This window comes from Oryzias latipes, chromosome 8 (genome assembly GCF_053564925.1).
Source record: "Oryzias latipes strain Hd-rR chromosome 8, Olatipes_Hd-rR_3.1".
NCBI classification, from domain to species: domain Eukaryota; kingdom Metazoa; phylum Chordata; class Actinopteri; order Beloniformes; family Adrianichthyidae; genus Oryzias; species Oryzias latipes.
Window position 1 is genome coordinate 22637019 of NC_136244.1, and position 14682 is coordinate 22651700.

Consider the following 14682-nt stretch of genomic DNA (forward strand, 5'->3'; position numbering starts at 1 on the left):
GTTCAGCTTTGAGGCGAATTTCTTTGTTTCTCAGGTCATACCAAACGGCGGTTTCCTCATTACTAAAACAAACACATTTTGCATTAAACCACTCACACAGACACACCAAACCTCCGTGTTTGTGGGGGAAGGATCTGTCCCAATTTGCCTGCGCTCATTCAGTCTGGGAACGTTAGCCGACAGCCATCCCTTCATTGAGAAACTACAATCTCTTTGGGATTGTCATGTACAGTACTAGAGTAGATGAGCGAAATATCCTGCAAATAGCTCTGATAGTTTTTATAATGGAGGAGGAAAAGGCACAGCTTCAGCACGGAAGGCTGGAAAGCTAAAAAAAAACCACATCTCTGGGAGTGCTTTAGAAACTTGCTTCACCTCCATCCCATAATACACCCCCACTAGTGTTCAGTAATCTTTTGCAAGACATACCCAACAGGTTCATTTCTCAATTTCCATTTACCTGTCTGTTCCTGTGTTGAAGCTTTAGGTTTGTCTCATGGCTGCAAACACACTTCTAGCAAACAACTTTGTTTTTTAAACCCTTTGAATTGATGCTGCTTCTGTGCTTGACTCTGGGTTTACTGCGTGGTGCCATGTTGTCCACATGGTCTTTAGAGCTTGTAACGCTTCAGTGTGTAATGTTACCATATGCCTTACATGTTTTCCAGGACTAATAAAACAAAAGCATAACAAAAATTCACTTTTTTTTTTATTTCTGTGCCTGCTTTGAGGAGCAATCAAGCACAAAATGTGTGATTTATTAGACAAATTTTACACATATCTTACAACAATATTATTTCTTTCCTTAAAAAAGTGTTGTGCACAAAATATTGTGTGAAAACTTTGTTTCATTAAAAAAAACTCAGAAAAATAACATTTTCATTTATTTTACACTAAATTAAAATAGTAAGCTTTAAGAAACTTTTGAGGACAAAATCCTGCGACCTGAAATAAAGTCTGGATCAGTATGATGATAATTAAATATCATCATAGAATTTCTACAATTGACAGGATATTCAGTCCATATTGAAGTAATTAAAATCTGCTATAAAAACAACAAAAATACTTCTCTAAAAGCTTTAAATAAGACATTGCTGTTTGTTACGCAATTCCGTATCTCTCAAGGGTTTCAGTCAAATGGGTTAGGTAGTTTGAATCAGGGTATCCACCTCTGAAATTAGAAAAGAGAGACATCATTCTCTGTGTTTCCATTGCCAAGCACACATGTCTAAGTCACAGAGAGGGTTCACTTACTTTGCTTTGCCCTCACATAAGCTGGTCTTGTGTGGGATGCAGTTCCAGTCCACCTTAGCATCTGTTTCCTTGCCTTTCACTGTAAAGGTGAGTCCCTTTTTGAAGGCTTTATGTAGCCTGGGAAGCAGCTGTTGTACCGTATCGCAGTTCGGGAAGAAGGCCTCAAATGTTCCTCCCCTAAATGGTTTTCCAGGAGATGGATGACTCTCCTGATAAGGAAAAAAGTGCTCAAGATTCAAGAACTTGTAATTCAAAAACCGAAACAACAAACTTATATTTACCATTTAACTCTAAAGAACCCAAAAACAGTTTTCTTCTGGGCTTTTAAAGTTAATTTGACTTTTTTGTTTGTTTGTTTGTTTGTTCATTTTGAGTAAGAGCAATTAACAGCAGCCGAAAATGAACAAAATAATTATCCCCTTCATGCCATTCCTCAGTGTCAGGGTGATGTTAAATTAAGCGGAGTCCTGGATTTAATGGTATGTCACAAATTAGGCATGAAGGGGTTCAAATTAAAAATGATAAATAAATAAATAAAAAATAAATAAAAATGACGGCCAAATTTGACCTCAAGGGTTCTCCAGGGTCAATGAGTGTTACTTTATTCAGTCGTTACATTTAAGATCGTCGTTACACTAATATCTGATCACAACACTAAGATAAATGTTAAATAGGATAAAAAAATGTTCACAGGAGAAAGTTTCTTGTTTCCATAAAGTAACAAAAATTGTGAATCTGTGAGTTTTACAGTTCAGGAAACACAGCTTTGGTTTATTCCCAAAACCAAAGGGCGTAACATCAACTTCTAGCACCAGCTAGGGATGCATTATTCTCATTAATAATGCAATGACCAAGCAACTTCGTTAGTTTGTTGACAAATATAAAGTGCTTCTCATCAGTGGTAAAGCCCAAGCAAAGAAAGACTAAAACTAATGGCAACGTAATTGGACCAGCAACTCCAATTCTTCTAGAAAAATGGTGCATTTCTGGAGCACCGCTGATTTATTCTGGACTTCACATCTTAAAAATCTCAGTCTTTTAATGGTTCCGCTGTTAACACCTTTTATAACGGCATCATAAAAATGTGTGTGATTGTTGCCGTTTGTTAGAGCTCAAATCTGAAGGTAAAGTTGGGTGAAATGTTCAGCAAGCAACGACTAAAGCATACTGAAAAAAAAAAACAACCCAACAGGAGAATGATTGCCAGGCCACATGTCAGAGTCCAGTTTAAGTCCAAACCCACGTCCTGCATGATTTAAACTGGTAAAGCTAAAAAACAAACCACTCCAGCTGTCTTTTAATCTGTTTTAAAAGTGTTCTCAGTGTTTTAGCCTAAATAAAAAAAAACTCTGTGATTCTCTAGCCTTTATGCTATCTTGTGGGGTCCAGGTGACCCGACCCTTACATTGACGTGTTATCCCTCCCGTGACAAAGGTGGACAGGATTTCATGTCTGCCATGGACACCAGTGAAAATCAGAAATCATTGGGGGGGAAAAAGTTCAGCCCGTTGTCTTGATGTACATGGATCTAGTTGTCTACAAGTGAAGGCGTCCAAACGGAGCGGAAAAGAGGGGTTTGTTGCCACACAGCGTATTTTCTGTCACAAAAATGCTCTTTTTCAAATGACATTTTTTGTCTGCTCCTGATTCACAACGATTAAATACTCAAAGATACAATTTTGAGCTTAATTTTCTTTATATATGTCCTCCATCACCAAAAAATGACACAAGAACATGTTAAAAACACCTTTTACATCAGAGTGGGTCAGTCATCACAAAAATAACACAAGAGGATGATACAACCCCCCATTTTTTCTAATTACTCACCCCTTGAAACCCATCAGGAATGCTGTAGGTGACCTTGATAACACCATACTGGTTGTAACCTGGTAACTTCATGTTCAGTTTGGACATCTTCATCTTACCCTGGATGTTTTGGGGTGTCAGGTCTGTCTCTGGACAAACTCTGCATCTGGTGTGATATTTTTCCAAGCACTTTTGGCACATGATGACCCCACATTTAGTTCTCGCCAGTGACACCATTTTCTCCCCACAGGGACAAGAGCCCACTGGATTGCTCTGACTTGAACAATGTTGGTCTAGAGGATTCTCCATTTCTGTATGCATCTGCCTTGAACCATTCCTCTGGGTATCAGCTGCTGTTCTTTCTTTCTCGGTTATTCTTGGGGCTGTGCCATTGACAGAACCTGTACATGCATCCCTACTTGTTACAGAGACATCTCCATGTGGAGATCTCCTTCTCTTGTTGTCTTGTGCCTCTGCTACAGATGGAGAGCTCACTTTCTCCCTGGATATGTATTCCTTTGTTACTGGAGATAAATGCAAGGATCCATTTGCAAACTCCTTTCTACCATAGTCGCTACTGTAGGTTGTTTTCCATTGCAGACTTTCATGGGTCCAATTAGCTTTGGCAGTTTGGGTCTCTGGGATCCTTTGGGGGTTGTTGTGAAGGTCTAGACTATTGCTTTGACCTAAAGAGGGATATGAGTAGTGGTGTTGTCCAGGGTCTCTTTTAAATACCTCTAATAGTGTGGCACAAATTTGAGAGCACATCTCCTTTGGACCAAGAAGAAAGAAGCACTGGTCCAGAATGTGGACGCTAACCTTCTTAAATGAATTCTTTATCTCAGATAAACAAGCCTGTATATTTTCATCGGCCATGTCAGAGACACCCAGATCTGACACAGCGACCCTTTTTAATGAGAAATCTGAGCGAACGGAGTCTACCAACTTCTGCAAACGTTGCTTACATAACATGACTTTAGATAAATCTGCTCCTGTTAATATGAGAGTCAGATTTCTGTTGTCCGGAGAGACGCGCTGTTTCATTTGGATATCAGAGGTCAAGTCCTCCACACGAGTCTTGTACGCATCCTTAATGTGGAGCCACATCACCTGAGAAATCTCTGAAATCTCTTCACTATGGACCTGCTGCTTCGGTTTTTCTGTTTTACCACTGAAGCTGGAGGACCTCCCTCTGACTGACAGTTTACTAGAATCCTCAGAACTTTTTGGAGACTTCTCCTGAGGGGTTCCAGAAAAACTGCTGGCTCGCCTCAGTGAGTGTCCAGACCCAGGAGGGGACGGTGCGAAGCCTCCTGACAGACTGGATAGACGAGGACTAAGCTGGTATTCTGAATTTATAGGAGTGGAATCGATTTTGTCTTTGCTCTGTGATAATGTCTCCACCATAAAAGGAGACGCTGTTTTTCTACTTTTAAATAGGATGTCTTCACCAGTGTTTTGGGATAAAACCCTGGGGAATTCTTTGTCTGAGATGACTGGTATTTCTGCCGGAACATCGTACCCTGTGGAAGACCTGATCTGCGCTTGTTTACTGGTCAGTGAGTTGGTTTGGGTAGTGAAGTCTGGTGGGCGATCCCCTAAACCAGCTATCCCCGAGTCTTTAAATCGAGCGGCTAGTTTATACGTTTTTGGGGTTTCCCCTTTCTTTTCTTTTTCTGATGATCTCAATGTCAGCTTCAATTTTTTATTGTGAGATCCTTCAGCTGATCTTGCGATGACAGGGCTTCTTTCTTCAACCGCAAAAGGTGAAACGGGAGTCTTAGGATCCAGAAAACCTGGAGCTTGTTTCCATTTCTTGCCGCCTTCTACTTGAAGGTAGTATTTTGCCTCAGATATGTCGCTGCTGCTCCCGATAATGTAGAGGTTTTGCTCATCCTCATTCAGAAGAAGTTTTGGAAATTTAGAGCTTAAAACCTTCATGGCTTTTTGCAGGTCTCCAAACAGGATCCGCTTCGAGAGCTGCTCTCGGCAGATTTGACGCTCATTGTCCAGGTAAAGCTGACTTATAGCCTGTTTCGCTCGTCTCAAGCGGTCCTGCTCTCCGCCCTTCTTTGTCTCTGTAGCTTTGAGAAGCAGCGTGGTCAGGCCTTGGCTTGTCGCGTCTACAGCCTCTATGTTGTACCGATCCAGGATGTCCTGGAATTCCTTCCTGCAGAGTTTGTGTAGATACTGAAACATATCTGCATCCATGATAAGAGTGGATTCCTCAGCAGATGTGGACGGAGGCTGCAGAGCAGCACTGTCAGGTCGGCTGTTCTCGTTTATGTCCTTGCCACCAGATTTCCCATCAGATGTCTTCCCATTGGGATGTTTTTCTCTTTGCTTAAGAGGTTTATCTTCAGAGACTTTGGCATGAGTCATCTGGGGTGTCTGAACGGAGCGGGAACCGCTTGGCGCAGACAGATCGGATGAATTTTTATCTGCTGACTCTGGACCACCACTATGTCCAAGTAGTTGAGTTAAGGCTGATTGCACCGCGGAGTAGGAGCCTTGCAGTGAATAGCAATTTCGGACTTCAGTGAAGTTAGCCTGGACATCATGACTCTTAGAAAGATCGATCAGAGCCGTGATTCCCCCAGGAAGAAGGCTGCAATCCACAGTGGCAGTTAGGCTCAAGATGACCTAAGATAATAGAAACAGAAGAACATGCTGAATGTATTGGATATTTTTCTATATCTACTCCAATCATCTTTTGATGTATATTAATATCATTCCCTGTGGTCTTCTAATTCTGTTTATGCCGTTTTAATGCAAAATCAAAAAATTCTGTCGTTTTCAAGGAGTTTTTTAAGCAGAGCGGTAGGAGTTCATCGGAAATTCACCTCCGAGTTGTGGACGGGACTGTTAGCGTGGTGTAAACCTGTGCTCATTTCCCATAATGCCTTTTTTGCTAGCTTATAGCCCCTAACAACCCCATCGTGTCATAATCAGTGCAACAAAAATGACGAGCAATATAAGGGATATCCAGCCGTGCAGTTTTGAGCCAGATGCCAGCTCGGAAGAGGAAAACAAAGACGTTAATTTGTCTGCAGGTGGATGCATCGGGATGGAATAGAGTAGGAACTTGTGGTTCACCCAAACTGCATTTTTTTTGTCTGCTCTTGATTCTTCACGATTTAAATAAAGAAATACAGAGAAAATGCTATTTTAATCTTAATTTTCCTTATATACGTGCCTAATCATGAGAAAGATGCAGCAAAAACATGTTACAAACACTCATTGGGGTGGGTCTTCACACATTACTGAGTAGCAGTGCGGCTCCTCGTACCTGGTCTGGCTCCAAACGTTCTCGATGCTCTGTTGCTGTGACTCTGTACTTCTTCTCATCCACTTCCAGAGTGTGCTGGCTGCGCTGAATAATTCTTTGTGCCGCTGTGTGAGAGGGGGTCATTGGATGGAAATCAGTCACAGTCTGGAAAGCATCCTGACTAAGCGGTTCTGCCACTGGCCGCTGCATTGACTTGCATGCCAGCGTTGAGTAAATTACTATTGACAGCAGATATATTGAAATACCTTACTCGCTTTATGTAAATGACGGCAAAAAGATCGATCAAAAAGATAGATTTTGAAGTACGTTCCACTACAAACTTGAAATTGCATGTATTGTTCTCAGACATTGCATGCCTGCATTTGAATAATTATTCAGGAATGATCCCCTTTCTTGAGCACAAGATGAACCCACTGACCTCCACTGTCCTCAAATGTAATGAGGGCAGATCCGGCTCTGTCTATGACGACAGAGTCTATTTCCCCTCCTCCATTCCTCTGTCTTAGAAAGTGGATGAATAACTTGTCTTTCAGCCTGTTATGTTCAATGTCTGTGGGGAGATTCTTCACCCGGATGGTCCTGCCTTGCTCTGCCATCTGCTGGGAGAAACCCAGGACATGGACATCAATGGGAGAAACCCAACCACATGTCTGCACGAGATAAACATTTGCACAAACCAAATTCTGCAGGTTGGAAGAGTAGAAAAAATATCAAGCCTGCATGTGACACCTCTGAAAGAAACCCGTTAAAGTTACAAGACAATAATACAAGGACCCCGCCCTTGGAAACAGAAACAAAGCCTCTTCTCATAATCTAGCACCCCCTAGTGGTTATTTCTGTGATGCTCCTTACGTTTTTACAGCACTATCAACATTTTAGATCAGCTTTTTTCTTGAAATGTTGCCACTTTTTAGTAGTTCATTAATGTTCGTGTTTAATTTTAAACAACTTATTGTTTTTGTTTTATGAATCTTAGCCAGAAAGATGGGAATTTATGCTAAAAAAGAAGAAGAAGAAGAAGAAGAAAAGGTCATGGAGTGATTCTTCCACCATTGAGACATGTTCACTGAACAGTTCAGTATAGTCAGGGAGCTTATGAATATAAATAACTTTATGTACATTAATATAAATAAGAAAACAGCAGTGATAAACATATCCACTCTTACATCCATAAACACTGACATCAAGTTGTTTACAAATCTGCCCAATCCCCAAATGTATTTCATTTTATTTATTTTTTCTTCAAATGTTTAGATATATACCCTTTTCTACTTTCCAGTAAAAGTTTTAATACAAAACTGCACGATCGTGTAGGAAAAACGACAGAGGAAGTCATACTGTCTGCTGCAGGGTCGAGAGTTAAGGAAGTAAATAAATCAAAACGATCGTCGTCTGTCGCAAAACCAGCGACCAAAAAAAAAAAGGTGAAGAAATGAACCGTGAATTTCAATGAGATGCTTTCGTTACCGACCTTACAAATGCTCCACGATCGGTAGTCTTCTTTCGCTAACATTTAAAGATGGTCATTCTTTTCCTCACAGCGTAAGCCTTACGCCGTAAGGAAAGTGAAACTGATTACGTGCAGTGCCGTTTTTGTCCGATAGGGGGCGACACAAGGCTATATGAACGTGTGTGTGTGTGTTTGTTTGTGTGTGTGTGCAAGTGACTTCGACGTTTCAATGAACGTCCCAGGGAGATAAAAAAAAGAAAATGTGTGAGTTCATTTATTATTTAATTTTACAATAGGCTGGCTATAAACAATATATTTTTTAAATAAATATGATATTGTTTTGCTGGACTTTGTCTTATTACACTTTCTTAAAACTTTTGTGTTGGTAATAAAACATAAAAAAACTTCCTTTTACTCAAACAATATTGTAATAGTCAGTATGGCAACCAAACTTTTAAAACAATGTTTCACGATTTTAAAAAGGTTTTGAAACATTTTAAATATTGAAAGTTAAAGCTTTGGAGAAAAATTTAAACAAGAAATACACTTGTGTCAAAATGTAGAAAGTCTTGAGTCTGTATCAGTTCTTAATGGGGTGTGCTCATATGATGCTTTTCTGAACAACTGTACATGCATTTTCTTAAATGTTTAAATTTTTTTAATTGGCTAAAATGTTATTTGACACAAGTATCATGTGACAATAAATGATAATGAACGTTAACTATATTTAGATTTATTTTAACTAATTTTCCCTTATTAATGCTGTATAACTTAATTATACTTCCATTCCTAACTTGAAATGTTTAAGGATTTGAGGAAGTACATTTATTGCCATCCATCCATCCATCCATTGTTCCCTCTAGTATTGTTGTACTGTTAAGTTTAAATATACCAGTAGGTGACGCTGTCAGTATGTTTCCACTAACAGTCTACCAGCATTGAAGATTCGTAGAAGAAGATTGACATGTTTTTGTCCAATCAGCGGCTTTGTTGCAACATTCTTGCGCATGCGCCGTAGAACAGGCATCCCTTGTGCTCTACGTCGTGTCCGGTGGAGGTCACAGGCATCCAAGAAAGCTAAGGTGAGTTATGTGATACAGCACGATTAAGCCTCGGACAACTTTTGAGATTTTTCCCTAAACATTACTTTGCACATTTTTAGGCAGTGCTACGGAGTTGTTTCAAGCATAGCTTTTATAAATAAACATGTTTGGTAGACGGAACAGCCCTGCTCAAATCCATCATGCATGCCCAACGTAAGCTAGCTTGCGTACTGAGGCACCACTAGATTGTTTGATAAAAGCCTTTTTGCCGCACTTTTATGTAAACATTAACGTGCCAAACTCAATTTTATCTGTTGCAACCATACGCTGAACCGATCACTGCGAAACTCATGTTAGCTTCTGAGCTAACCCTAGCCACCATCTCTGCCGCTTTGACATCATTCAAGGCCACATACGCAACCGTTACTGGATAGAAACTATTAAAACACCCACTTTCTACTGACAGTTAAGGCTTGGATGACTTGTGTTAGTCTGTACTGAAGTTGTTTTCTTGTTAACGTGTGTGATGACCTCGTTTTCATCGCTTCCAGGTTTCTGCCATGGCTAAATTATTTGAGTCCATTGGAAAGTTGGGTCTGGCTCTCGCCATTGGAGGAGGCGTTGTGAATTCTGCACTTTATAATGGTGAGTCTAAAAAAGAAAAAAACGAGTCATTTAAAGAAAGAGGGTTCTGGTTCACTCTATATTGGTAAAATAGCTCTCAATTTGCTTGTTGTCTTTTGTTTTTAGGAGTTTGAAATCCCTGGTTACTTGTTTAAACCCATTAAATCCCGCCAATATGGTATTGACACTAGAAACAAGTTATTGTTAACTTTGTAGCCCCATGTAAAAAAATAACTCCAGAATAACACAATGGGTTTTATGCAGTCTCTCCACAATAACTCATATTTAAAATGACATAATTAAGGAAAATGTTTATTGTTTACTTGACTGACACCGGTGGAGGATGTTGCATTAACACCATGCTGCACTGTTGACCTGTGAAGGGGACATAAATGTATTGCATTAATGATCTTTAAAAAAATACTTGAAAAATACAAAACTTAATGAGAAGCTTTGTAAGCAGTAGGTCCACATAGGCCCATTGTTTCTGTTTGAAAGGTCCATGACTAATTCCTTTACATTTATTAATAATTTCTTAATCTTTGTTTTAGTTATATTTAATTATAGATTTACAATAAACAGAAAACTATAGAAAAATCATTAAACCTTTAAAATACTAAAAAAAAAAAACATATGATAGTGCTTGTTTCTTTACACTGGAGAGGAAACAAATTTTTTTTCACACTATACAAATTCTTAAATTGGTTTTATCTAATGTTTTTATTCTTATTTTAGTAAAAAAGTAGTTTTCTAATGCAGACTTAAATGCAGCCAAGGTTGAATCTGCATCTCTGACACTGTTGCTAAGAAAGCTAAATCTCTGCTAATCTTAAGCTGAAATTTAAGAGGAACTAAAAGTAAGTAATCGCTGGATGCTGGCACCTTAAACCACCTAACCCTTTAATAGCTTTAGAAACAAATACAATCTTTAGGTCAATCCAAAGACTAACTGGAAGTCGGGCTAGAAAAGTGGAGATGTGGCTTTGTTTAAGGGATTCAATGACACATCAAGCAAACAAATGTTTAGTCCCACTGCAGGTAAAAAAGTGTCATGACTAACACCCATTATAGAGCATCACAACAGTATAAACAAGTGCTAGTAAACGCCTGCAAAGTCTAAGAAAGCTTTAAAGGGCTTATTCTTTAAAGTAGCCTTACGTGGAAAAAGCTCACTCCAGCAACCGATATAACATATTTGTCCTAATTAATGTCATAGTCAATTTTACATCTTTGATTGTCACAAATTCAGCTTTATTTACAAAACACTGAGGTCTCCACTGGGTCAAAAGGATGACTTTGAACCACAGAGTTACTGAGGACCATCTAAATATCACAAAAGTTTTACTTTCTTTAGCCAGGATGACCACCTTCAATTATTGAATTGTCCTTATTTGAAATAAATCCATCTATTTTGTTTTTGCATTATAAAAATGTGTTCTTTGTTTAGTCATAATTATTCTGTTAATTAAATTTTGTCAACATTGTGTATTAAACTTATAATATGCACTGATAATCTACCAGTGCATAATTCTGACCATATATTGGCCTCTAATAGCAGTTCTTTGTCTAAAACTAAAAGGAGCCCTTCCTGCTAAAATGTAATCATGTTTGAAATGACTGACTGTTGGTTTGTTTGTAGTTGATGCAGGGCACCGGGCTGTAATATTTGACCGGTTCAGAGGAGTGCAGGACATTGTGGTTGGAGAAGGAACTCACTTTCTCATTCCCTGGGTTCAGAAGCCGGTCATCTTTGATTGCCGCTCACGTCCACGCAATGTGCCCGTCATCACAGGCAGCAAAGGTACAAGTTCTTGTTTAATTTGTCATGTTGTGTTCACACTGAATGCAATTGACCCAGTTTTAATGTTAAGTCAACGTAAAGACATAATGTGAAGTCATGTGCTGCTTGAAGCGCAGTGCTCTCACGGCACAATTTTTCTAGAGTTCAAATATCTGAACTTTGGCAAAGCTTTGCATCACATAATCAGGAAGTCAGCTTTAATAGTTACATGTTGAATATGTGAGCAGCGGCTGGTGTCCAAAACCAACATGGAAGAAATCTAATTGTTGCAATCACTTCTTTAGGAAACATCGTATTCTTATTTGTATCAAGACAAAAATATTCAAAAAAGATCCTCTGATTTTATTCCTATTTTTCCCTCCTCTGGACAGCAAGTCATCAAACTGGTTCGCTGAAAGACATAAGTATCGCTGATAGCAGTTGTAATTCAGATGCAGCTCTAGTCTCTGAATGATTTTGTGCATCCAGCAAAATCCTGACAGATGCTTTTGTAGAAAATAAAATGAACCTGATCTCTCAACACCATCCGTGTCTTCTGTGTTTATCTTCCAACACAAAAAGTCACTACCGTATTTTCCGGACTATAAGTCGCTCCTGAGTATAAGTCGCACCAGCCCAAAAATGCATTATAAAGTAGAAAAAAACACAGATAAGTCGCACTGGACTATAAGTCGCATTTTGACGGGAAATTTCTTTGACAAAATCTGAGACCAAGAACTAATAACTTGCACAACCTCATATGACACAATCATAGCAGACTGTTTATCTCATAATTTCACAGTAATTCTTTCCCTTTTTTATTTTTTTTTTCCTTTCATGAAGCATCATTGGCCAAATAATACTGTTTTCATCCTGTATTTGTAGAAACAGTTGTCATTTTTATTGCATTTCTGAATCTATGAAATCATTGGAAAATAGAATATTATGTTGTTAGCCTTCAAGATCTTACTGTAAAAAAAAGTTTGCTGATTCTCTGAGTCACTTAACACTTAACATACCTCATACATCAAATTGACCCAGGAACATCATCTCTGTTCCTCACAAATGAACATAACAGGGGGTTAACAATGTATTTATTTCAATTTATTTCTAATATAAGTCGCTGCGGAGTATCAGTCGCACCCCTTGCCAAACTATGAAAAAAGGGCGACTTATAGTCCGGAAAATACGGTACACTTATTCTTCTCACTTCATTGGGTTAAAGGTTTCCTTTGTAATTTGATTCACTCTGCAGATCTGCAAAATGTCAACATCACTCTGCGTATCCTGTTCCGGCCGGTGACGAGTCAGCTGCCTCGCATCTTCACCAGCATTGGAGAGGACTACGATGAAAGAGTGCTGCCGTCCATCACCACTGAGGTCTTAAAGGCTGTGGTGGTGAGTATATGACCCATTAAGTTTTTACCGTTTCATGCAGGGATCTGTTGAACAAACTGAAGCTTTTGTCTTTGGTTTCCCCCACAGGCCAGGTTTGATGCAGGTGAGCTCATCACTCAGAGAGAGCTGGTGTCTCGACAGGTCAGTGAAGACCTCACAGAAAGAGCAACCACCTTTGGCCTCATCTTGGATGATGTTTCACTGGTAGGATTCCTTTTTATATGTTACATCAGTGATGCATTCTGTGCCTTAGCTTGCATAAAGACCTTTATTGTTTTCATTTAGACACATTTGACCTTCGGTAAAGAATTCACAGAAGCCGTTGAGATGAAACAAGTGGCCCAACAGGAGGCAGAGAGGGCTCGCTTTGTTGTGGAAAAGGTACTGTAGCGTTGGTGACCTCCTTTGGCACCAACATATTTATCCTTTTATTTTCCTTTTAAAATAAAGGCAAACCCTTAAAGTGTTTTTTTGTGTTCATAGGCAGAGCAACAGAAGCAGGCGACCATCATCTCAGCAGAGGGAGATTCCCAAGCTGCCTTACTCATTGCCAACTCTCTGATGGATGCAGGTGATGGTTTAGTGGAGCTGCGTAAGCTTGAGGCAGCCGAGGACATCGCCTTCCAGCTGGCGCGCTCCCGTAACGTCACATACCTGCCCTCCGGACAGGGCACGTTGTTCCAGCTGCAGCCGTGATAGCACGCCGCTCCATTTTCCCGCTTTAGCCGTCTTCAGCTGTTTTCCCGGCCATGTAGAGGGCGGTCGGAAGGTTCAGTTTGGGGTCCTCTCCTTTTTGCGTACATTCCTCTCACTCTATCTCTAACCACCACTGGACTGGGAAAGGCCGTAAGGCTGCATCGTGGGAGGTAGAGTGAGAGGTGTGAGACGGATTTGTTCATGAAGTTTACCCTTGTACATGGAAGTGAAGGGGTTAAATGACTCTCTTTAATTGCCTATACAAAGTAAATAGTTATCAGAGATACAGAAAGTTTTTGTGGACAAGTTTCAGGATCAAAACACTGCATATTTCAAAGCAACAGTCATTTGTTAAAAGAAATTGGTGAACTCAATCATTCTGTCAAATCTGATCAAATTTTCAAAGCTGAAATCAAGCAAATATATCTCTTCACCAATGTCATTGCCACCCCTTATTGAATTAAAATGTGCCTGTCTGACACTTAATTCTTTTCAGCTGTTGCTGCATCTTTGAGGTTAAGGAAAAAATGTAAACCCAACACTTGAGAAAATGATTAAATAAAGTTATTTCTACCTCTCAGTGGCTTACTTTGTTGGTTTGGATTACTCAACATGACAAGACTGGGTAAATAAGGTCAACCAAAGGAATATATCTCCCCAACACATGATATGACCCAAAAGATAGCTTCAGCATTTAAATTAGCCTCACCCTTTGCTGTACTCCTTTGTTTCCTAAAGAAGTGACATGCAAACAAAAAAAAAATCTCCAAAGCTCATAATATTCCGTGATCTCCATCTAAAATATGTTGGAATAAAATAGTACACCATTGTCTTAGTCTGAATCAGTCAATAAGAGTTTGTTTCTGTTACCTTAGTGACTTTTTCTGCAGACTTTTTGAGGTGCTCATCTGAGATGCACTGGATGGTTGTCACACATTTGGATCCATTCTGTATTACTGATTAACCCTTGTGCTATCTTAGATGACCCCACCCTTACCTTGATGTGTTCTCCCTACCATGACAAAGGTGGATAAAGGTGGAAAGATTTAATGTAATCCATGGACACCAGTGAAGATCACAAATCATTGAAGAAAAAAGGTTCAGCATACTGTCTAGTGGGTCTAGATGACCCCACTCCCAATGTTAAAGTGCCTAGGATAGCACAAGGGTTAAACAATCAAGGTAAGAATTAGACCCAACCCTGCCCACTAAAAAGCATGGTCACAGGGAAGAGGCGGGGCTTACTCAAGGGAGTGCCCCTTCAGCCAATGAGAAAACGCAAACTGCCTTAAGGTCCCCTTTTTTCTATATTTGCCCCAACTCAGTTTAAGGAACAAATTTG

At 39.6% G+C, this 14682-nt stretch overlaps 2 protein-coding genes across 3 annotated transcripts; one reads left to right on the plus strand and one right to left on the minus strand.

Moving 5' to 3' along the window:
• Positions 1 to 830: 830 nt before the first annotated feature.
• si:busm1-163l24.3 (uncharacterized) lies at positions 831 to 7941 on the minus strand. 2 transcript variants are annotated; one of them, XM_011477920.3, is made up of 6 exons: positions 7821 to 7941; positions 6768 to 6945; positions 6350 to 6453; positions 3082 to 5703; positions 1255 to 1463; positions 831 to 1171 (listed from the first exon to the last, which is right to left on the minus strand). In XM_011477920.3, exons 1-6 carry the CDS (start codon positions 7860 to 7862, stop codon positions 1102 to 1104), a joined length of 3225 nt encoding a protein of 1074 aa, XP_011476222.1. In that variant the 5' UTR covers positions 7863 to 7941; the 3' UTR covers positions 831 to 1101. The 2 variants fall into 2 exon arrangements, with proteins under 2 accessions (XP_011476222.1, XP_078807929.1); XM_078951803.1 differs by having other exon boundaries at positions 6768 to 6948; positions 7821 to 7933.
• A 787-nt stretch (positions 7942 to 8728) lies between these two features.
• phb (prohibitin) lies at positions 8729 to 13920 on the plus strand. The gene is made up of 7 exons (XM_004071272.5): positions 8729 to 8881; positions 9394 to 9487; positions 11106 to 11267; positions 12502 to 12644; positions 12732 to 12848; positions 12930 to 13025; positions 13128 to 13920. Exons 1-7 carry the CDS (start codon positions 8807 to 8809, stop codon positions 13338 to 13340), a joined length of 900 nt encoding a protein of 299 aa, XP_004071320.2. The 5' UTR covers positions 8729 to 8806; the 3' UTR covers positions 13341 to 13920.
• Positions 13921 to 14682: the final 762 nt, after the last annotated feature.